The sequence below is a fragment of the Enhydra lutris genome, unplaced genomic scaffold (assembly GCF_002288905.1).
Source record: "Enhydra lutris kenyoni isolate GAN:26980312 unplaced genomic scaffold, ASM228890v2 scaffoldscaffold8, whole genome shotgun sequence".
In the NCBI taxonomy this organism is placed as follows: Eukaryota; Metazoa; Chordata; class Mammalia; order Carnivora; family Mustelidae; genus Enhydra; species Enhydra lutris.
Genome location: NW_019154092.1, coordinates 29,597,009 through 29,620,810, shown reverse-complemented (window position 1 = coordinate 29,620,810; position 23,802 = coordinate 29,597,009). Strand labels below are relative to the sequence as shown.

General features: G+C 42.8%; 1 protein-coding gene across 1 annotated transcript in view; it reads left to right on the top strand.

Annotated features, from left to right (window-relative positions):
* The first annotated feature begins 8,507 nt into the window (after nt 1-8,507).
* Nucleotides 8,508-23,802, top strand: part of LOC111142733 (zinc finger and SCAN domain containing 30) — an 81,503-nt gene continuing 66,208 nt past the window's right edge. The window contains exons 1-3 of the mRNA XM_022496017.1: nt 8,508-8,924; nt 9,407-9,548; nt 14,260-14,705. Coding sequence (XP_022351725.1) covers nt 8,508-8,924; nt 9,407-9,548; nt 14,260-14,705 — 1,005 coding nt within the window. The remainder of the gene's footprint in view (nt 8,925-9,406; nt 9,549-14,259; nt 14,706-23,802) is intronic.

Genomic DNA, 23,802 nt, shown 5'->3' with positions numbered 1-23,802 from the left:
TCTGAAGTACTTTGCCGCTTGGAGGCATGTGCCTTGAGCTCTCCATCTTCTTAGCTCCAAAACTTTCACCTAGGGTCTCCTTTGTCACCCTCTCGAGAATTTCCCTCCTTACCTACTTTGTTGAATCCCCCATCTAGCTTTTCTTACTATGATTACTCTCTCTTTTAGGTAGACCTCCAGTAGCCTCCTGAGAAAGGGTGTATGGGAGATGACTTTTTTTTAAATACTTCACATATCTGAAAATGTCCTTATTCCTACTTTGAATATCATTCATCAGGGTTTAAGTTAGAAATCAATTTTCCTTAAGATTTTGATGGCATTGTCCATCATCCTCTAGACTGAGAAGTCTAATATCATCCCATTTTACAATTTTTATTTTGCAGTTAGTTAGATTCTGGAAGCTCTTAGGATCTCAAATTTGTCCTATATTTTGAGAAATTTCAGAATGATACAGGTCTTCATCCTTTGTGCTATGCATGCAAAAGTCTGGCCCTTTTAATCTGTGAATTCTCATGTTTCAGTTTTGGGACATTTTCTTGGAAAACCTTTACTTAAAACTCTGCCTTTACTCAGCACCACATCACCCACAGTGGGGAATGTGGGTCAGAACTCAGCCTTTATGGGTCATTCAAAGAACCCACACTAGGAAAGTGTATATTATCTTTAGGTTGTTTGATCATCTCCAGAATATTTGATAAAATGGTTTCTACTAAAAATCTCAGGCAGACTTCACCTCAGAGACATTGCTGAGTGGGAAGTTAAAAACGTCTCCACCCATATCTGTGCAATAATTAAACTAGTTTAAATAGGAGAGGAAATGGGTGAACTAGCTGATGGGTATGAAGGAGAGCACTTGTTGTGCTGGACAACTGGTGGTGTATGGAAGTGCTGAATCACTATGTTATGCACCTGGAACTAATATTACTATTTAACTAACTGGGATCTAAATAATAATGCCCTGAAAAATGAGTGTGGGATAGAGATAAAAATAGAAAGAACAATTGAATATCTGTTTAAAGATCGTTTAGAGTACCCATTCCCTTCCATGCCTCAGCTCAGTGGATGGCTACCATGTCTACTCACCTATGCAGAAGTCTACGATTTTCTTCTCTGGAAAGTTCTCTGAACTGTAGGACACCTTGCATATATAGTAGCCCTCACCCTCACCCTAACCATCACCCCAACCCAAACCTTACCCATAACTGGAATATCTAAGTGTAACTCTTTCCCTAAACCTAACCATAAACCTAACCCTCTAGCAAAATCTCTGAACTACAGGATACCAGGCACAAACCCTTCCCCTAAACTTAACCCTTACTGTAACCCTAACCCTAATGCTAGAATTGAGAAAGTGGGTTCCTGAACACAAAATAAGAAAAGCTGAGAAGCAGCCAAGTTATTCTGGGGAAGATCTCAAACCTTTAAGAATTGGTAATATTTCTGAAAATAGGTGGAAAGGTAGAGATACAAACTGAAGGAACAATTGAATTTCTTTTTAAAGAGTATTTAGGGGCAGGTGGGTGGCTCAGTGGTTTAAACATTTGACTCTGCATTTCGGCTCAGGTCATGATCTCACAGTTGGGAGATCGAGCCCTGCCTTGGGCTCTCTGCTCAACAGGGAGTCTGCTTCCCCTCTCTCTCTCCCTCTGCAGCTTCCCCAACTCATACAAACACACACACACACACACAAAAATAAAGAAATAAATATTTTTTAAAGAAACAGTATTTAGAGCTCTAAATCCCTTCCATGCCTCAGCTTGGTGGATGGATGCCATGTAAAATCACCCTGAAACAGAAGTCTAGAGAGGCCTCTGAACTGCAGGATACCAGGCTCATACCATAACCCTAACCTGAACCCTAACGCTACCCCTCTCCTCTAATCCCAACCAAATCCTATGGATAGGTCTCTGAACTGCAGTATACAAGGCACATACCCTCCCCATGGCCCTAAGCCTAACCCTCCCCCTTACCCTAGCTCTATCCTGAACCCTAACCCTAGAGGTGAGGGGGGAAAGAAAAAAAGGTAGGGGTGGCATATATATATATATATATATATATATACACACACACACAATGGAATATTACTCAGTCATTAAAAAAAGTATGAAATCTTGGCATTTGCAACGATCTAGATGGGGCTAGAAAGTATGATGCGAAGTGAAATAAGCCATTCAGAGAAACACAAATACCATATGATTTCACTTATATGAAATCTAAGAAGCAATACAAATGAGCAAAGGGATAAAAAAGAGAGAGAGAGAGAGAGAGATAAACCATAAAAGAGACTCTTAACTATGGAAAACAAATGGGTGGTTACCAGAGGGGAGATGGGTGGTTGGGAGGATGGGGAAAATAGGAGATGGGGATTAAGGAGCGTACTTATGTGATGAGCACTGGGTGTTGTATGGAAGTGTTGAATTACTACATTATACAAACGAAACTAATAGTACTCTATGATAAGTACTAAAATACTACTCTATGATAAAAATAAAACCTTCCAAAAAATTAAAAAAAAAAGTTTTAATTGAGACAAATTCACTATCAAATGCCAAAGAAGCCACTCTAAAGATGGGAAAAGAAATTTCATTTACCAATTGTACAGTAACCTGTCTGACATTTGGACCAGGTTTCTAGCAGCTTGAATTTGGCTCTTCATTAAGTTAGTCCAGGAAATAGACATTGCGTTTGTTTCTTTGTTGCTAGATACCATGAACCAGCTCCTAGATTCAGTCAGAGCCTTGCTACTCAAGCATTATTATCACCTGAGGATGTGCTAGAAATGCAGAACCTTGGGCCCTACCTCAACCTTACTGAATCAGAATTTGCATTTTAACAAGCTCCTCAAGTGATTGCTATGCACATTTAACTTTGGGAAGCAGTGATAATGGGTCATGGACATCTTTGAGAATCAGACAGATGATGCAGACCAGAGGTCTCGGACTAGAAACTAATCAGGTGATGGAACTGGAAAGGGGCAGGTGGGGGACCTTTAGCAACTGAGGAAAGCAGCCTCTAAGTGTCCACAGGTAGCAGCTACTTCGCTCCAAGAAACATTCACCCACAGGGAAGGCAGGATCAGTATTCTTAGATTTTTCAGTTTTCCAAAACTGAGGAGTGTGGATTTTTAAAATGTATTGAATTAAAATTTAAACATTCAAATTGAATTTACAATCCAATTGCAAAACTGCAGGGCAACTAGAACACATCAACAGGCTAGTCTTTGTCAAGGTCAGTAGCTTGTGTCTTCTGTTAGACCCTGTACCCAGAGAAGTACACATATACCCCTAGAAACACATAGTTCAGTGGTGTCTGTTAGAGCTCTGTACCATGATGCTTACGCTGTCAGTATGATAGTCATTGGCCCTATGGGGCTACTGAGAACTTGAAATTCGTAAAAGTGACTGAGGTATTGAATTTCTAATTTTATTTAATTTTAGTAAGTTTATACTTAAGTCGCCACATGTATTTAGTGGGAACCACATCAGGCACACAGATACAGAGCCCAGAGACCATGGGTTAAAACTCCTCTCCGGGTGACAGGAGGGGTGAAATAAAGGGGATTACGAGTGCACTTCCCTTGATGAGCACTGAGTAATGTATGCAATTGTTGAATCACTATATTACACACTTGAAACTAATCTAACAGTGGATATTAATTATACTTCAAAAAAACCCAAATAAATAAACCAAAAAACTTTCCCAAACAAGCTTTCCTTTTGAGGCAGTTCTTTATTTAGCTAGTATGGAGATTCTCAACCTCAGCTGGTGTGGGAGACCAAAAAATGGTCGCAAAGACATCAGGTCCTTATTCCTGCAACCTGTAAATGTTACCTTATTTGGGGAAAAGGTCTCTGCAGGAGTGGTTAAAATAGGGATCTTGGGATGGGGGGATTATCCTTGATATTTTGGCTAGGTCTTACATGCATTTACATGCAGCCTTACCAGAGGGAGAAACGGAAAGACATGAGGATGCTGGCCTTAAAGACCAGAGTGAGGCAGTCACAAGCCACAGAGTGCTGGCAGCCACCAGAAGCTGTAAGAGGAAAGGACTGGATTCTTCCCTTGAGCCTCCAGAGGGAGTACCGCTCTGCTGACATCTTGATTTTGGCCAGTGCAACTGATTTCAGACTTTTGGCCTCCAAAACTGTTGTTTTAAGGCACCAAATTAGTGGATATTATAGCAGTCCTAAGGAACTGATACAGCTGCCCACTGGAATTGCCTGGGGAGCTTTACCTACCTACATTAGTTTATTTAATCTTCTTCCAAAAAGATGACTATTGTGATCCCTAGTTTATAAATGAGACAAGGATTGGCAAATTTTAGGAACTTACTCACAGTTAGCTTGGGGCAGAGTTGAGGAGAGAGCCCAGGTCTGTCTGCTCACTTCTGGAAACAGTGAACAAAGAAGAGGGAAATATCCAAGATGATTTCTAAGACTTCTGCCTGCAACATGGAGCCAAGAGTAGTTTCACTATCAAAGAAAGGAATCTGAGAAGTATGGCAGTTGAAGGTGTAAGTAGGGAAAGATAAACTCAGTCTGGGATGCTTCCTTAGTTGTTTTCCTAACTCAATACTTCATTCTTGTCTTCATGACAAGAATGGTTTGCATGGTTCGCTCATCCAAACTCCCACAGCTACTCAGTGTGCACCCACAATTGGACTTCCTACACACACTCTCCACCACTCTCTTAGAAACCATAGTTCCACTGCAGGCAAATTGCCTTTTATTTCTAAACCTCTAACTAACTCGGTATCCTTGTAGAAACATGGCAGCTTGTCTCTAACATACCTGCTTCATGAATCTCAAGGCAAGGAAAAAAATGAGTGTGTGTACAGATGGATAACAGATCCACACCCATGATGGTTTCTAACCATATGGAGAGGAAATATGTTGGGATAAAGAAATAGAGTGACTGGGGCGCCTGGCTAGCTCAGTCAATGGAGCATGCAACCCTTGATCTTGGGGTTGTGAGTTCGAGCCCTATGTTGGGTATAGAGATTAATTAAAATCTTTAAAAAAGAAAGAAAGAAAAATAGTGAATTAGAAGAAAAATAGAAGAGTGCATATAATATTATTACAGGGATGACTGGGTGGCTCAGTCAGTTAGGCATTTGCCTTTGGCTCAGGTCATGATCCTAGAGACCAGGGATCAAGTCCCACTTCGGGCTCCTTGCTCAGCAGGGAACCTGCTTCTCCCTCTACCTGCTATTCTCACTGCTTGTACTCTCTCTCTCTCTCTCTAACAAATAAATAAATAAAATCTCGGGGAAAAAAATAAAGAATCTCTGGGTGGGTCCAACAACCTGTATCTTGGGCGTACATTTTCCAAAAGTCCCTATGGAAAGTGGGTGGAAGAGGAAGCCAATATGTGGGGTTGTGGCCTTGTAGCTCATTCAGCCCCCAATTTTTTTTATTTTTATTTTTTTAAGATTTTATTTATTTATTTGACAGAGAGAGAGATCACAAGTAGGTGGAGAGGCAGGCAGAGAGAGAGGAGGAAACAGGCTCCCAGCCGAGCAGAAAGCCTAATGCGGGGCTTGATTCCAAGACTCTGAGCCAAAGGCAGAGGCTTTAACCCACTGAGCCACCCAGGCGGCCCCCAAATTTATTTTTAAATTGACTTAAGATTTACCTGAGGGAAAAAAATATATATGCCAAAATACGTGTGCAGGTGGGTTCTCACCTTTCTAAGGGCCATTAGGTTCTCCTGTGAAATCCTGGGGCCGAGGTGGCGGGGGGGGGGGGTGTCAAACCCGTTCCTTAAAACAGCACTATTTAGAGCATAACCCCAGGGGAGCGGATGATATTAGGGGAAAGTTGTACTTAAAGGTAGGAAGTGCAGGAGTCTTGCCCCTCTGTGATCGTGGGCGAGTCACGGAACTTTGGGGCTTATTTCTTGTAAACTGGGAATAACCTTATTGGGTTATTGAGAGTAAATGGAATAACCTAAGTAGAAGCACCTGGAGAAATAACAACGCCGGTTTATGTGAACAGTGACGCCGAGCAGCGCGATTCCTACCCGTCGGGGTTAACCCCTTCCCCTAACTCGCGTCACACTGAAAGCCGGTGGCGGCCGCGGCTCGTCTCCATGGCAACCGCCGCTCCATCTCCGGCTGGCCCCAGTCCGCCAAGGGGACCGGAAGCAGCTTCCAATCGAGCGCTTCCCCTGCGTCTTCCGGATAACGCGGGGTCGCTTTTCCCGGTCGGGAGGTGAGAACCGAGGCCTCTTCTGAGACTCTAGGCCGCGGGGAGAAGCGTCCTCACCCGGGGGTGGGCGGAGGCGGCCGCGGACGTCTGCACCGCAGCCAAGCAGCCCACCCGGCTCCTCCCTCCGCGCACGCCCTCTTTATTCCCGCCGCGACTCCTGTCGCCCCCTGGTGCTTCCCGCGGCCCCTACCTGGCCCCGCACCTCCTTGCTCCTCACCTTGTCGGCAAGCTCTTAGCTCCGACCTGCCCGCGCAGCCCCGCGGCACCTCGGCCGCAGCCGAACCCGTTAGGTTCCCAGCCGGCGCGCGCTCACCTGCGCTCGGCGCAGCGTCCTCAGCGGCCGCGCGCCGCCCGCAGTCTCGCGGGGCCGGGACCAACGCGGGAGGGGCGCTGGCTGGGCAGGTGGGCGACGCGTCCGGGGGCCCTTGAGTTTCCGGCCTCAGCGAGCCGGCCCCCAAGGGGTGGGATTTTGGACTGAGAGTCGGTCCTCCGCGGAAGGACCCCGGATTCGGGGCTCTCGGCGAAGCCCCTGCAGGGATCCCGAGGGCTGCTGGCCCGCGTGCGGTGTTGGGGGTTCGGTCTCCCCGTCTCCCGAGTAGCGCTGAGAGCTAGTGTGCAGGAGGCATGTGTCGGCTGCGGGTGCTGAAGAGGCACAGTGCACCGCGGCCGCCCCTCTTCTCCGTGACTTCCCGAGGCTGCTTTAGTTTAGGGTCGCTCAATGTAACGCCCCCAAACGGCTTCCAAACTCATGGCCTCAACCCTCCCCGCCGCTCAGGTCTCCACCCTACATTCTGTCCTGGCCCAGTATATCACCCAGGTCTGCTGCTCCTTCTCGGCTCCGGGACGTCTGGCCTCCTGACCACGCAGCACCGTGGGTAAGTGGATGGCCTGGATTCAGACCCCTTGCCCGTGCTCTCGCTCCCTGAGCTTGCCTTGTTAAGTTCCTCATCTACAACGCGGGCAGGAAAATTACCGAACAGGGCTTTTGAGAGGATTTAAAGAAATTTATATTTAAGGTGCTGAGAAGCGTGCGTCGTAAATTCTCTGTGTGTCATTTGCTACATCGCAATCACTGTCACATCATTTATTTGGTAACATTGTTGTCTCTCCTGCTAGAATATAAGCTTTAAGGAGCCACAGGCTTTGTTCAGGTCACTGCTGTATCACTGGTGTCCAGAACAGCGCTTGATGAAGTCGGAGGGAAATGGTAGACTGCCTAAAGAGGAAAAACGGGCACATACAAGATTTTTTAATTAGCCATCAGTTGCCAGTGATGCATATACTAAAATGGTGCTAAAAGTGTCTTTCAACCCCCCTTTCTGCGAACAAGCTAATGACACTTGGGGAAATTGCTGTCCTCATACATCACTAGGCTGCTGTTGACACTGTGGATGGATAAACAGTCTTTTCGGTAATTCACTTGATAATACATAGTGATACATTTGCCACTCTGCTTAGAGCCGGGTAAGCCAAGTCCTTGGGATATCCTTGAATAACTTGAGGGGAAAAGAATATATTCCTGAAAATGTGCCTCCCAACATTATTTATGATAGTATTTATGCTAGTAATTTATACTAGTAAAAATTTATGATAGTGAAAATTAGAAACAATTAAATATTCTCTGATAAAGGAAGGTAAGTAATAAAGATAGTACAGATTGGAAGTAGAATATGAATAAATGGAAGCACATTAAGATGGAGGAATATGCAATTATTTTTTAATAGTTCCCTTACGGTCAAAATAGTATTGTTTTAATACTATTTGATAGTATGAAACATGATGTTATATTTAATACTGTTTAATAGTAAATGTGGGAAAAAAAATCCACATGAAACGACTTCTCTCATGAGACTATTTCTTAGCACTATTTGCGGCAGGCTAGAAAAAAATTAATTAGCTCCTTGAACCTGCCCCAGAGTCATAATTTTTCTCAAGCTTCCTTTATTTCTGCTCTCTAGGAGTTCCTGCACAATCCTGGCTGATCCCTTATTGTTATACTTAGTCAGCCTCGTGTGCATGATTTGCAGAATAAATTGGGAATTACTCATGCATATGAATTAATGCATCTTAGCTCTTCGGTTCTCTTAAGGAAGGATTCTTTGGTGAATTCTTTGGTTTATACTAAGATTAAGGGCAGTACTTTCTGTATAGTCTGTTACTAATCTTAGATGTGTTGTTCTAGGAAACATTTGTCTGTGTCATGTTCCCACTTGTTTCTTTAATCATATTTAAGGAGTGTCCTTAAGGAAAATGTCACCTTCTTGGAGATTAAAGCCTAGGTCTCTGTTCCCAGTCCAAATGTCTGCAGAGCTGAGAAAGTCATCACTCCTTCCACACACTTCAGAGGGGTCTGACAGTGCTCTGAGAGTGAAGATGGAAGAGGAAGAGCAGACCTGTGATCTGGACTCCCGCCTCCCCTGGAGCAGCTGCTGCAGCCCAGAGACCTTCCGCCAGTGGTTCAGGCAGTTTGGCTACCAGGAGTCCCCTGGGCCCCGGGAGGCCCTGAGCCAGCTCCGGGAGCTTTGCCATCAGTGGCTGAGGCCGGAGGTGAACACCAAGGAGCAGATCCTGGAGCTGCTGGTGCTGGAGCAGTTCCTGGCCATCCTGCCTGACGAGCTGCAGGCCTGGCTGCGAGAGCACCGGCCCGAGAATGGAGAGGAGGCCGTCACTCTGCTGGAGGAGCTGGAGAAGGAGCTTGATGAGCCAGCTGAGCAGGTAAAAAGGCATCTGGTGAGGATGAGCGACCGGGTTAAGTCAGGAGCTCTGGGGCATCACTGGGGATAGAACTCTCAAACTGTACTCCTACTTAACACACTAAACATGGAGGGCAGTGAATGTACTTCCACCTGTGCCAGAAAACAGACTGTGGCTCCACTTTCTTCCTCCCTTTTCCTGAATCCCGGGGTATTTTCCATGTAGTATCTTCTCTATTATTTTTTTTTAAGATTTTATTTATTTATTTGAGAGAGAGAGAGAGAGCCCAAGCAGGGGAAGTAGACAAGGGAGAGGGAAAAGCAGAGTCTCTGCTGAGCAGAGAGCCCAAGGGGGGCTCGATCTCAGGACCCCGGGATCATGACCTGAGCCGAAGGCAGACACTTAAGCCAGAATCACCCAGGCACCCCTTCTTCTCTATTATTTTATCCCAAGTCCCAACAAGATTCCCTTCTTCAGTCTCAGTTATACCTAACTGCTTCCAGGTCCTTTTTGGACAAAAGGAGGACACTCTTGCAGAGAAACTGGCATCTTGGGAAATCACTCAGGAGTCACCATGTAGCCAGATCAAGCCCGTAAAGCAGCAGCTGCCATTGGCTTCAAGGGAGTTCTACTCAGGACAAAAAGGTGAGAGACGGGATTCAGTTCATGGGGACAACCCACCATGTGTCAGCCCACCACACACATCCCGGCTGCTTTCGGCAAGAGGTCTCCAATCTCCGCTCCTGCTTCCTCTCACTGTGGGGTCTTCCACCATTAGATGTTGTGCGAATGATCATTCTCAGTGTTTTGTTCTTGTTTCTTTCCCAGAGAGTTTCATAATCTCTTTCAGATTTTTAAATCCTTGACATCATCTCCATGGGGGTTTTCAAACCTTTTATAAAGGAGCATGACCCTTGGGGTTCCTGGGTGGCTCAGTGGGTTTAAGGTCTGCCTTCAGTTCAGGTCCTGATCCCCATGTCCTGGGATCGAGCCTTGAGTCAGGGCTCCCTGCTCAGTGGGGGAGTCTGCTGCTCCCTCTCCCTCTGCCCCTCTCTCCATGTGTGCTCATGCTCTCGTTCTAATAAATAAAATCTTTAAAACAAAAAAACAAACATGACCCTTTTCTCAAATGAAATCTTGCACGGAGTTCCAGTACATAAAACAGATGAAAACACAGCTACCCTCACTGAAGCAGGAGCAAGCAGCGTCCATCCACAAGGGCTCCAACTTGGCCTGTTCCCCCCATGGTACCTTCAGGCAGCCCCGAGAGACCCCAAAGTCGCAATCTAAAGACCACTGGTCTACCTCCTCATTTTCTGTCTAGCTTCTTGCTTGGTTATTGGTGCCATGTAGTATGAAAATCATCATATTCCTGCTCAGATGACTTTGCCCTCTCATGATGACTTGAATATTTTCCTCTTCTCCCTCACATCCTAAGCTGGCCTCGGTGGCTGCTCACATCACTTTTTACAAACGTGCTCCAAAACGGCTTGCACAGCAGTCTGTTCTTTTGTTGCAGATACTCAAAAAAATAAGAGCTGTGAGGAAAAAGCAAAGCAGAAGACGGGAGCGAGGTCTTACTAAATAAAGTAGGGACAGAGCCTTATTAAATAAAGTGGTGGAGAAGGCCTCTTTGGTGAGCGACATTTGAGCAGAGGCCTTTCTTCTAGATGACCGTGCTGGATGAAATGGGAGTCAGAAATGAAGAGGGAAACCCCACTTGGGAGGATCTCCCCTTCTCCCCCTCACACGGCTTCCATATTCCACAGGTTAAGCTAAATAAGGTTAGAGTTTTTCCAAGATACTTTTGGTAAGAAAATCCAGGGGGAAAGAAATATAAAAATTTAGAGACTTAGAAAATAGTTCTCTTAGTTGATAAGTACCTGCTCCCAAGAGGCTTGCACCGGGCACTTAACACTTCCAGTGTAGCGAGTGTCTTGGCTTAACTAGGAGAGAAATGAAAGTCCTTTCACACTCCATCAGCATCGGGAGGGAACCGCCCCTACCCCAGCAGCTTTTTCTGGTAATGACAACAAAAGTAATCAGCCTCAAAACCAGGTCTTGGGACCCCATTTTTGAAAAGAACTACATTCTACCTCTGAATTCCCTCACAGAGGCCTTATATTTGTTTGTTTTGTTTGATTTTCATTTTATTTTTTTCATCATAATAACTGTACTCTTTAATCGCCATCCCCTATTTCCCCTATCCTCCCAGTCCCTTACTGTCTGGTAACCATCAGTTTGTTCTCTGTAGTTAAGAATCTGTTTCTTGGTTTGTCTCTCTCTCTTTTTTTTTTTCCCTTTCCTTGTTTTATTTTGTTTCTTAAATTCCACATATGAGTAAAATTATGTGGTATTTGTCTTCCTCTGACTGACTTATTTCACTTCCCATAATACCCATAATACTCTCTAGCTTCATCCATGTCATTGCAATGACAAGATTACATTCTTTTTATGGCTGAGTAATATTCCAGTGTGTGTGTGTGTGTGTGTGTGTGTGTGAGAGAGAGAGAGAGAGAGAGAGAGAGAGAGACATCACATCTTCTTTCTCCTTTCATCTACAGATGGACACTTGGGCTGCTTTCATAGTTTGGCTACTGGAAATAAATGCTGCTCTAAAATAGGGCGTGCGTGTATCCCTTTGAATTAGTGTTTTTGTATTTGTTGGGTAGATATCCAGTAGTGCAATTCCTGGATTATAGAGTAATCCTATTTTTAACTTTTTGAGGAACCCTCATACTGTTTTCCACAGTGGCTGCACCAGTTTGCTTTCCCACCAACAGTGCAAGAGGTTTCCTTTGTCTCCACATTGTCACTAACACTTTTTCTTGTGATTTTGATTTTAGCCATTCTCACAGGTGTGAGGTATCTTACTGTAGTTTTGCTTGGCATTTCCCTGATGATGAGTGATGCTAAACATCTTTTCATTTGTGTGCTGTCCATCTATATGTCTTCTTTGGAGAAATGTCTATTCTTGTCTTCTGTTCATTTTTAAATTAGATTATTTGGTTTTTTGGTGTCAAGTTATGTAAGTTCTTTATATATTTTGGATACTAATCCTTTATCAGATATGTCATTTGCAAATATCTTCTGCCATCCAGTAGGTTGCCTTTTAGGTTTATGGATTGTTTCCTTTGCTGTGCAGGAACTGTTTATTTTAATGTACTTCCAAGAATCGATTTTTGCTTTTGTTTCCCTAGCCTCAGGAGACAGATCTAGAAAAACGTTGCTTTGGCTGATGTCAGAGAGATTACTGCCTTTGTTCTCTTCAAGTATGTTTATGTTTTCAGGTCTCACATTTAGGTCTTTAATGCATTTTTTAGTTTACTTTTATGTATGATGTAAGAAACTGGTCCAGCTTCATTCTTTTGCATATAGCTGTCCAGTTCTCCCAATACTTTGTTGAAGAGACTGTCCTTTTCCCATTGTATATTCATTCCTTCTTCATTGAAGATTAATTGACCATTAAATTATAGGCTTATTTCTGGGTTTTCTATCCTCTTTATTGATATATGTGTTTATTTTTGTGCCAGTACCATACTGTTGTAATTACTGTCACGTTGTACTATAACTTGAAATCTGGAATTGTGATACCTCAAGTTTTGTTTTTCTTTTTCAAGATGGCTTTGGCTATTTAAGGTCTTTTGTGATTCTGTACAAATTTTAGGATTGTTCTAATTCTGTGAAAAATGCTGCTGGTATTTTGATAGGGATTGCAGTAAGTCTGTAGATTGCTTTGAGTTATATAGACATTTTAACAATATTTGTTCTTCCAACCCATGAGCATGGAATGTCTTTCCATTTCTTTGCATTGTCTTGAATTTCTTTCATCAGTGTTTCATAGTTTTCAGAGTACAGGTCTTCTACCTCTTTGGTTAAATTTATTCCTAGATCTTTTCTTCTTTTTGGTGCAATTATAAATGAGATTGTTTTCTTTTCTTTTTTTTTTTTTAAAGATTTTATTTTATTTATTTGACAGACAGAGATCACAAGTAGGCAGAGAGGCAGGCAGAGAGGGAGGGGGAAGCAGGCTCCCTGCTGAGCAGAGAGCCTGATGCAGGGCTTGATCCCAGGACCCTGAGATCATGACCTGAGCTGAAGGCAGAGGCTTAACCCACTGAGCCACCCAGGAGCCCATGAGATTGTTTTCTTAATTTCACTTTCTGCTGCTTCATTATTAGTGTAGAGGAATGCAACAGATTTCTGTACATTGATGTGTATCCTGTGACTTTACTGAATTCATGTATCAATTCTAATAGTTTTTTGGTGGAATCTTGAGAGTTTTCTAGATAAAGTATCATGTCATATGCAAATAGTGAGAATTCTTCTTCTTCTTTACCAATTTGGAGCCTTTTATTTCTTTGTTGTCTGATTGCTGTGGCTAGGACTTCAGTACTATTTTGAATAAAAGTGATGAGAGTGGACAGCCTTGGATTTTGAAGGTAGAGATCAGACATTGAAGTCACTTTGGAATTTGAGCTATCAAAAATGAATTTGAGGGGCGCCTGGGTGGCTCAGTGGGTTAAGCCGCTGCCTTCGGCTCAGGTCATGATCTCAGGGTCCTGGGATCGAGTCCCACATTGGGCTCTCTGCTCAGCAAGAAGCCTGCTTCCTCCTCTCTCTCTCTCTCTGCCTGCCTCTCCGTCTACTTGTGATCTCTCTCTGTCAAATAAATAAATAAAATCTTTAAAAAAAAATGAATTTGAGAGAGAATCCTTACCATTTACAAAATGATTTCTATTTACACCAATAATAATGCCATTCACCTAGTACTATAAAATACATATAAGTTTTTTGTAAGTGGGTACTCTGTGCTACCCTTGATTCATTTGAGGTGACAGTTATGCTAGTCTATAATCCTCCCCTTTTCCCCCCTAATTTGTATTTCTGACCTTATATTCTATATTCATTCTTGACCCCTTGGCTTTCTTCATTTATCATTATTAAACTTTTATTTATTGACCTTCATACTAAGTCTTGGCTATTACTACCCACTGCCACATCTGGCTCCTCTCCTTTGGTTGCTTCTCTGCTTCTCCCATAATTGCTCATCTTCTAGTCCCTTTTCTTCCAGATTTCTTTTCAGTCTCTGATACATCTTCTTACCTCTAGCTTTTGCATGGAGATTTTCATCTTTATAATTGACTGTCTCCTCAGTATATAAATCTTTCCTTTTTGCCTTATGATCTTGTTAATGTTTTGTGACTTACCATCACAATCTTCCACATTGTGGTGCTATTTTATAAACATGCTAGCAATAAATAATTGGTATATATATTTTTTTGATCATTCTATTTGCCTTTCTTTCTTTCTGAACAGAGAACAGTGACATTGCTTTTCTGTGTATTATTTTCAGCTAAAGACACGAAAACTACAAATGTGAATTCAGCTTCAACACAAAAGACTTCTCCAGGTATGGAACTGCATTCCACTGTTTCCAACACCCTTCATCTGGACGCTCCCCAGAGTTGCACGTATAGAAGAGCCTGTGAACAAGATGGCAACTTTGAAAGAAGACAGAGAAACCCTTTTGGAAAAAAACAACACAAGTGTGATGAATGTGGCAAAGTCTTCAGTCAGAGCTCAGCCCTCATACTCCATCAGAGAATCCACAGCGGGGAGAAGCCTTATGCGTGTGATGTGTGTGCAAAGGCTTTCAGCCGGAGTGCCGTCCTGATTCAGCATCGAAGAACACACACTGGGGAAAAACCCTACAAGTGTCATGAATGTGGGAAAGCCTTTAGTCAGAGCTCAAATCTTCTCAGACATAAGAAAAGACACACGAAAGAAAAAGTCCCATCGGTGTTGTAAGAGAATCAAAGCATTTGCTCAGAGCTTTTTCAGCGGGAAAAGACACAAAGCACAAACCCTCTTTTAGTATTTCAGTGATTTTAGTGGGCACTAGTTTGCTCTCAAAAGTCATGAAAGCTGCAGGAGAGAATGTAAAATATCTTCTGTCAATATTGTTTGCTCTTCTGCTTGTCAATACAGTGTCGATTCAGATGTTCGAGATTCGAAAGCTTAATTCATATTTCCATCCCTAGGACAGCTCTTGAACAGACATTCCCAAACATGTTCTATCTCCATTACTAACACAAATCATGAACTAGCACATTTCTCTTTAGGCGAGTTTTCTCTGTTGAGAAGGAATGTGTGAGTTACTCAGTATAAAAATAAGTATCTTCCTCCATTCCATAACGAACATTGGAATTCCCAGACCAAAGATTAGAGCATGTTAAAAATTTTTACCATTTGTTTTTTGTTACCAGACTCAAAATATGAGAATAGGGTTGAGGAGGCCCAAAAGAATATGTATTTTCAGACCAAATTATTGTTAGGGGGTAGATGAATAAAGACATCTACTCTCTTATGAAAATTCACAAAAGCCTACACTATTGATGATACTAAGTAGTTTGTTTTTTTTTTTAAGACTTATTTATTTTTAGAGAGAATGTGTGTGTGAGTTAGGGGGAGGTGCAGAGGGAGAGAGAATCTCAAGCAGACTCCCCTGCTGAGCAAGGAGCCCACGACCCTGAGATGATGACCAGAGCCAAAATTAAGAATTAAATGCCTAACCAACTGAGCCACCCAGGGGCCCCTTAAGGAGTTTTCTATGTAGGAAAAAAATAATCTCCTTTACAATGTAATTTGGAAATAATTCAGTGAAAACAGTAGGATGGCTCTACATGTCTTAGGGAATGGCATAGGAATGTTGTAATAAACAGGGCTATCTATGAGTGCTTATATAAAGTTCATGAGCATGTTAAAATGAAAAAAGGGAGATGAAGAAAGACTGTCCAAATAAGACTGATAGAACACGAATATGAGCAAGCGTGGTCTGTAATGGAGACTTGTGCCACAGCTTACGTGGAAAAGGAAACCCTCAGCAGCTGACAGGTCTCCTTTGGTGTTCTTCAAGGCCCCTTTTCTGGCATAAATCAGCTGTGAGCATGTTTCAGGCATCTCAAGACAAGCTTTTCAGAGTCTTATGTACATTCTCAGTAAGGTCTGTTTCTAGACAAACTGTCTAGACACTAGCCCCTGGGTTTTGACGCTCTTCCACAAAATTCTAAAGTTTAATTTTAAGAGTCCACTGAGTTTTGCCCATATTTATGTCAATCAGATTTCCTGTTTAAAATGACTGATTATATGTTATTACAATTTATTCTGACTATACAATATGATGTTCCCTTTTCTAGGGAATCTTGATAGAACTGTATTACAAGAATACATGCATTAAAATGTGTTCTATGGGGCACCTGTGTGGCTCAGTGAGTTAAAGCCTCTGCCTTGGGCTCAGGTCATGATCCCGGGGTCCTGGAATCAAGTCCCACATCGGGCTCTCTGCTCAGGAGGAAGCCTGCATCCTTCTCTCTCTCTGCCTGCCTCTCTGCCTACTTGTGATCTGTCCCTCTGTCAAATAAATAAATAAAATCTTTAAAATGTGTTCTATGTTGCCACAGTTATCAATATGAAAGCAGATGTTAGAAATGAAGGTCCTTAGGAGAAGGGAAGAGGGGGCTCATAGTGGACTTTGGAATCTTTGTGATGTGTTGTATTATCAGAAAATCCAACCACATCTAGTGCTTAGAGTAACTCCAGAAACAAATATGGGGTTACTGTGCTCTACTTAGAATATTGATAATGTAAGATTGGTAAGGGGAGAAGTGAATGTAAATTGTAATTACAGAATTTTCTGATAGTGATTATACTTTGTAGCTCTAGCAATATGTGTAAGTGTCTTTGGGCTCATTCTCTTTGTAATTAAAGGAACAAGCCATCTATGAAAGCAGCGAATGCCTTAGATATGTGTATTGTGAATTATTGCTTAATTATGGAAAGACAGAGTTTCTTGTTACTATGAATAAAATGACAGAATGTCAATCAAGTGTGCTGAGGAAAGTTGTCTTCACTTGGTGCTGTCATAAACCTTAAGAGATGACATTCTCTGCCTTGTGAATAATCTGAATTTCTCCCTGAGAAGGTGGTATGAGTCATATCTAAGTACATGACAAGTCTTTAAAGGGTGTTGTTGTGTCCTAGAAGTTACTCATGGACTTACATAGTCTCCTAATGCTAGTTCACTCAAATGGAGGTTTAATATGACTTGGGCTAACCTTGATTTGAAAAATTAGCATGATGTTAGCAACCCCATTAGATTTATTTCTGTAGATAGTAAATACTCCCAAATGAAATTGATATTTTTATGAATTTCACTTCATCGTGGCCTTTAATATTAGCTATAATTCTATGCTCTCTCTTTACCTCTCTCTCATTCTCTTCAGAGACCAGATCACATGTTGGTCACAGCCCTTAAACCTTCCGGAACTGGGAATGCTTCTGGATGCAAAATCCACGTGTGATGGTTTAAACAAGTAAGGCTTTGTAGCCAGAAATCTGGAGGTGAGTTGCCGCTGGCTGTCAATCAGCAGGTGGACAACAACTGGTCTGGATGTGGTCTCTGCCCTTTTGGCCTTCCCCTCCTGCTTATTTTCTCAGGCAAAAGAGCTGTCCCAGCTCCAAGAATGACATCCTGGGCCAAGCCAGGAAGGAAGAGGAAAAGGAGCTCCAGTCATGGCCATCTCCTTTGCTAAGAAAAGTAAAAGTTTTCCATGAAATCCCAACAAAATACTGCTTACGTTTCCTTGTTGCAAATGTTTGGTAAAGCATGAGTTTTCAACCTCTAGAGGGAAAATGGCAGGGCAGATCGGTTTTGGCAATGACGCTGAGTCAGCCAACAGTGTTTGCCACACTCCTTGGCCACCTTCCTTTTCATGGGAAGATGGCTGTTTTTGCCTCCTGCATTATGGGAAAAAACCCAAAGGTAAGTTACAACCTCCTGCCATCAAATTTGTCAACGTACCTACACCCACCCCTCATTTCCCCTCCAAATGAAAGGAGTCTCTCTTCTCCCTCACCATTCCTTCTCCCCTCTGAAGGAGCTTGGCTGCCATCAGTTATTATCCTTCTATTTCATCATCCTTTCCCCTCTTTGAGGATGCATCTCTCAACATTTAAATATGGTGATGTGACTAGCCCTCCAAATCTATACTTTTCCAGTGTATCTTTACAAAATTTTACAAAATTCTTCCCCCTGAGTGAGGGGGAAGAAAATGGCCCTTAGCTTTGAATTCTTCATATGCATCTATTTCTTTCAACCAGAACAATCTTTCAAAAACAAACATTTGATCATATCCCTTCCTTGCTCAAAACATAGGCTTCCCATTGCTTTTTAAATTTTTTTTAAGGTTTGTTTTATTTATTACACAGAGATCACAAGTAGGCAGAGAGGCAGGCAGAGAAAGAGAGGAGGAAGCAGTCTCCCCGCTGAGCAGAGAGCCCAATGTGGGGCTCGATCCCAGGACCCTGGGATCATGACCTGAGCCGAAGGCAGAGGCTTTAACCCACTGAGCCACCCAGGCGCGCCCCCCATTGCTTTTAATATAAAGTTTTTGAGGCTTTTTGTGATCTGACCACAGCCTAGCCCTTCAGCTTTATCCCTTGCCATTGCATCCTTCATACTCTATGCCAAAGCCATTCCGGATTAGCTAAAGTCCTCCTGCCTCCAGGCCTTTGCGTGGGGTCCTTTGGAACTCTTAGGAGCTTCTGCACTTCTGAATACACTTCTCCTGTGTGTATTCTAGCTTAGATGCCAATTCTTCCAGGAAGCCCTCCACCCTAACACACCAACAATAGATTGGGGACCACTCCCACACCCTTCTATTCATTACATAGCAGTCTGTTCTTAACTGGTATTACATTTATCACACAAAATATCAAGCTGCAAATGTGGTCCCAGGAAGAGGAAGATGAATGACACTTTGGAAGAAAGAAGTCGTGAGATAGCGAAAGAAAAAAGTGAAAAAGCCCTCCCATCTCCTGGAAAGGGCGAGGCAAAGAGAAGGTCAGACACAGGCGTCCCTCTACCTCTGCGTCCAATCCCTGCAGAAATGCCAGAGGGGATTGGGAGAGAACTTGAAAGGGGAGAAGGCTGGGCCCACCTGCTATTGAGTGCATTGGCAGAGCAATTGCTGAACAGACCTCCTGTTCTCCAATACTGGACTACTGTAAAAATGGCAATGCAGTGTCGGGCAAAGGACCTCTACCAGCTAACATATGACTTAGAAGATCTATGGCAGTTCTCCATGCTCACTGGGAGCCCTGGAAAAGAGCTGATTGCACCAGCTGGAGAGTTGGGACCATTGCACAAAGGAACTTTGTGGATCTTACAGCTAACAGCTGCAGGACCCAGCTGGGAGTCTCACCCATACTTTAGAGGGTGGCTAGAACCAATGTAGAGATGACAAATGAAGGGAAAGATACTGGCCTCCAGCCTAGCCAAGAGAACAAATCACTGGTTGCTGTAGGTTAGGTGAAAAAGCACCACAGCAGACTACCTGCGAAGGCTAGAGACCAGAAAAGAAGGACAGCAAGCCCATCTGAGACCCAATCCACAGCATGGCCTTACCTAGGCGAATGTAAACCCCCTCCCCAGATATCCAGATGGCAGAAAAGGGCAGAGGAAGTAAGAGCCATGTTAGGGAGTTGAACTTAAAATGGACTGAATAATTGAATTCTTTCACCACCACCCACCCACCCAATGGGGTGGGAATTCAAGCAGCAAAAATATCAGTTATAAGAAATTAGCTTCATTGACCTTTGCACATTTGAGAAGAATTGTGATAACTTTTTACCCCGCCAAATGGGTACTTATATCTGCTTCTGTGTTGGTGCTATTTTATGTTTCTTGAAAACATGAACTGACCCATTCACTGGTGTTTCTGAAGCATTTAGCATAGTACCTGACCCATAACAGACACTTAGATACTTGTGGAATGAGAGGTGCCTGGGTGGCTCAGTCAGCTAAGCGTCTGCCTTCAGCTCAGTTCATGATCCCAGGGTCCTGGGATCGAGCGCCACGTCAAGCTCCCCACTCAAAGGGGAGTCTGCTTTTCCCTTTTCCTTTACCCCTCCTCCCCATCTGTGCTCTTTCTCTCTCACTCTTAAATAAATAAATTAGTTTTTTAAAATACTTGTGGAATGAAAATATTTGCAAATTGTATATCTGATAAGGGATCAATATCCAGAATATATAAAGAATTCCTATAGCTCAGCGAGAACAAAAACAGCAAAAACAAACAATTTACTTCAAAAATGGGCAAAGGACATGAATAGATATTTCTCCAAAGAAGACATACAAATGACCAATAAGCACAGGAAAAGATGTTTAATACCACTTATCATTAGGGAAGTACAAATTAAAACCACAATGAGATATACCCATTAGGGTGGCTTTGATTAAAAATAGAAAAAATAAGGGATACCTCGGTGGCTCAGTGGGTTAAGTGTCTGCCTTCGGTTAGGTCATGATCCCAGGGTCCTGGGATCGAGCTCCACATGGGGCTCCCTTCTCCTCAGAAGGTTACTTCTCCCTCTTTATCTGCCTCTCTCCTTGCTCATGCTCTCTCAAATAAATAATAAAGCCTTTTAAAAAAATACAAAACATAACAAATATTGGCAACAATGTAGAGAAATCAAAACACTTGTGCATTGCTTATGGGAATGTAAAATGGCACAGCGGAAACCAGTTTGATGGCTCCTCAAAAAGCTGAACAGAGAATTACCAAATGATCCAGCAACTCCACTCCTAGGCATATTATCCAAAAGAACTAAAAGCAGGGACTCAGATAGATACTTGTATATCCCTGTTCATAGCAGTATTATTCACAAGAGACAAAAGGTGGAAATAACCAAGTGTTCATTAATAGATAAATGGAGAAGCAAGGTGTGATATATAAGTACAATGAATGTCATTCTGCCTTAAAAACAATGAAATTCTGATAATGCTACAGATGAAACTTGAAAACATGCTACGTAAAATAAGGCAAACACAAAAAGAAAAATATTTTATGATTCCATTTATATAAGATACCTAGAATGGCAAATTATAGGGACAAAATAGACTAGTAGGTTACCAGGGCTGGGGAAAAGGAATGAAGAGTTATTTAATGAGTACAGAGTTTCTATTTGAGGTGATAAAACGGTTCTGGAAATCGGTAGTGTGATGATTGTACTATATTATGAATGTATTTAATATGACTGAATTATACATTTAAAAATGGGTAAAATGGTATGGGGCACCTGAGTGGCTCAGTCAGTTAAGCATCGGACTCCTGATTTCGGCTTGGGTCGTGATCTCGGGGGCGTGAGATCAAGCGCCGAGTTGGGCTCTTGCTCTCAACATGGGATCTGCTTTAGATGCTCCCTCTCTCTCTCTACCCCTCCCCCTCACTCCTGCTCTCTCTAAATAAATAAATCTTTTTAAAAAATTGGTTAAAATGGTAAATTTTATGTAAATATTGCCACAATTAAAAACAAAAGCACTGAAGGAAACAAAAAGGAAATTACTTTTATATAATCCTGCCCTAATAAAATTTATATTCTAGCAAAAGTAGAAGCAAAACCCTACGGAATGAATGTTGTTGAAAGGCAGAGGATCTGGAAGACAAAATCCAGACAAGTGTTTGGTGAAAGCACTGACTGAATGTGAGCCCAAATAATGCTGTCTTTGCCACTAACATTGAGGACAGCCAATGAAGAGATTATACCAGCAGCCCTAGAGGAAGATTGGGGTGGACTATATCTGTAACAAATCCTGGACAGTTAGTAAATAATATTAAAATTAGTTGTACTTTCCATCTTGAATAAAAGTATTTCCTTGTGGGGCCCCTGGGTGCCTCAGTTGGTTAAGCGACTTACTACTGATCTCAGCCCAGGTCTTGATCTCAGGGTGGTGAATTCAAGCCCCGTGTTGGTCTCCACACTGGGCATGGAGCCTACTTTTTTTTTTTCCAAAAAGATATTTCCTTGTATAAAACTATATGCTAAATTAGTTTATTGATTCCTGAAATTTTACCTAATGGATGTATCTTATTATTTGGGTCTCTTAATCTTACTTGAATTTGAAATTTAGCTCAGATTAACTAGCCTGTCTTCGGCTGAAGGATTATTTTTATTCAGAGGCCAGAATGACAGGGTTGGCAGCTTATATAACGCGTGCAACTCTAGTGTCCGAGCTAATGATCAGCTGGGTAAACAGCTGCTATCTTTTCCTACGCAGCTTGGCTGGCTCCAGTATATTTCAGGAATTGTCAGGACGTTAGGTAGAATATCACCATTTGGATGAGTCAGTGAGGCTGCATCATAACTAGATTAATCCTTGGGTGCCTGGGTGGCTCGGTGGGTTAAGCCTCTGCCTTCGGCTCAGGTCATGATTTCAGGCTCCTGGGATTGAGCCCTGCATTGGGCTCTCTGCTCCGCAGGGAGCCTGCTTCCCCCTCTCTCTCTGCCTGTCGCTCTGGCTACTTGTGATCTTTCTGTCGAATAAATAAATAAAATCTTAAAAAAAAAAAACAACTGGATTTTTCCATTAGACTTTGCTTTTATTCACTGCCTATCAGCAGTCTTATCACCTAAGTGGCTTTACAGTTTGCCCTCTCAACATTCATTCAACTCCAAATGATTACTCAAAGCCAGTTATGGTAATGTTCTTCCACCTGCAAGTAATTTTGATTTAGGAATGGGCATATCCAGATGCCTGGCTCAGACGGCTCAGAGTCTGCCTTCTGCTCAGGTCATGATCACATGGTCCTAGGATCAGAGCTCCTTCTGCTGGCCCTTCCTGCTGAGCAGCAAGTCTGGTTCTCCCTCTGCCCCTCCCTCCCACTCAAGCTCTCTAACAAATAAAATCTTAGAAAAAAAAAAGAAAAGAAAAGAAAAGGAACGGACATATCACCCAATCTAGGTCAATGAAATGTGAGGGGAAAACTGTTTAATGGTTTCTGGGAATAGCTTGCTTTCTTTAAAAAGGAGACGCAGAAGAGATAATACCTTTCTATGTCCAGATGTTGCTGTGACTGGCTATGATGAGGCAATGCTACGACAGCTGGCAGACAAAGCTGACACACGGAGGAAGGAGCTAAGAAATCTGCAGAGAAGAGAGACTCAAGTCCTGATGTCCCAGTTCCTTGAAATACTTACATTAGAAAATAAGAAAGGTTTAAAATCAGTGATCTAATTATCCACTTTAAGAATCTGAGGAAAAAAGTTGAAGAGGATTTAGAACCAAATAAGAAGAAGGGACACAATGATAAAAATAAGAACAGAAGTTCTGGTTCCCGGGAAGGTAGAGTAAGCTCATTCCATTCTGTCTCCACAGAGAGATTCCCACAGAATGCTGGGCTGAGTGAGTGAAGCAGCTCCCTGAGGCGCCGTCAAAGTAAAGAGTAGCCAGCAAACTGGGGAAGACAACGAGGATGTGAAGTTCTACTGAACTGCACTGAATTTACCCTCTTTTTCTCCTTTATCTCCTAGCCTAGGCTCTGCTTCCTAGTCTGAAACCCAGAAGCGCACACAGAGAGAAAACAGGAAGAACTCCAAGAGAAATGCAGACATGTTCTGTGTCTGGCCTAAGTGGTAGGAAAAAGGCTCCTAAGGGTCATAAAGATGGGGGAAGTCCCTATCTTTTTTTTTTTTTTTTTTCTTTTTTACAGAGTGAGTGAGTTGGGAGAGGGGCAGAAGGAGAAGAACTAGAGAATCTTAAGCAGATTCCATGCCCAGCGTGGAGTTTGACACAGGGCCTGATCTCACAACCCTGAGATCACCCCCTTAGCCGAAATCAAAAGTCAGACGCTTAACTGAGCCACCCCGGCGCCCCAACCCCATATCTTTTTTTCTTCATTTGACTTCTCTCCTATCACAGCCTGCAGGCAATACTATGACCATGGCAGCAGCAACACAGCAATGGCAAGGGGTCCTAGGGAAGTCACCTTAAACTCAGAGGGAGGGGAACCTTTAGCTCTGATCAGAGGAGCTATTATTCCAAGAGTATGGTGCCAAT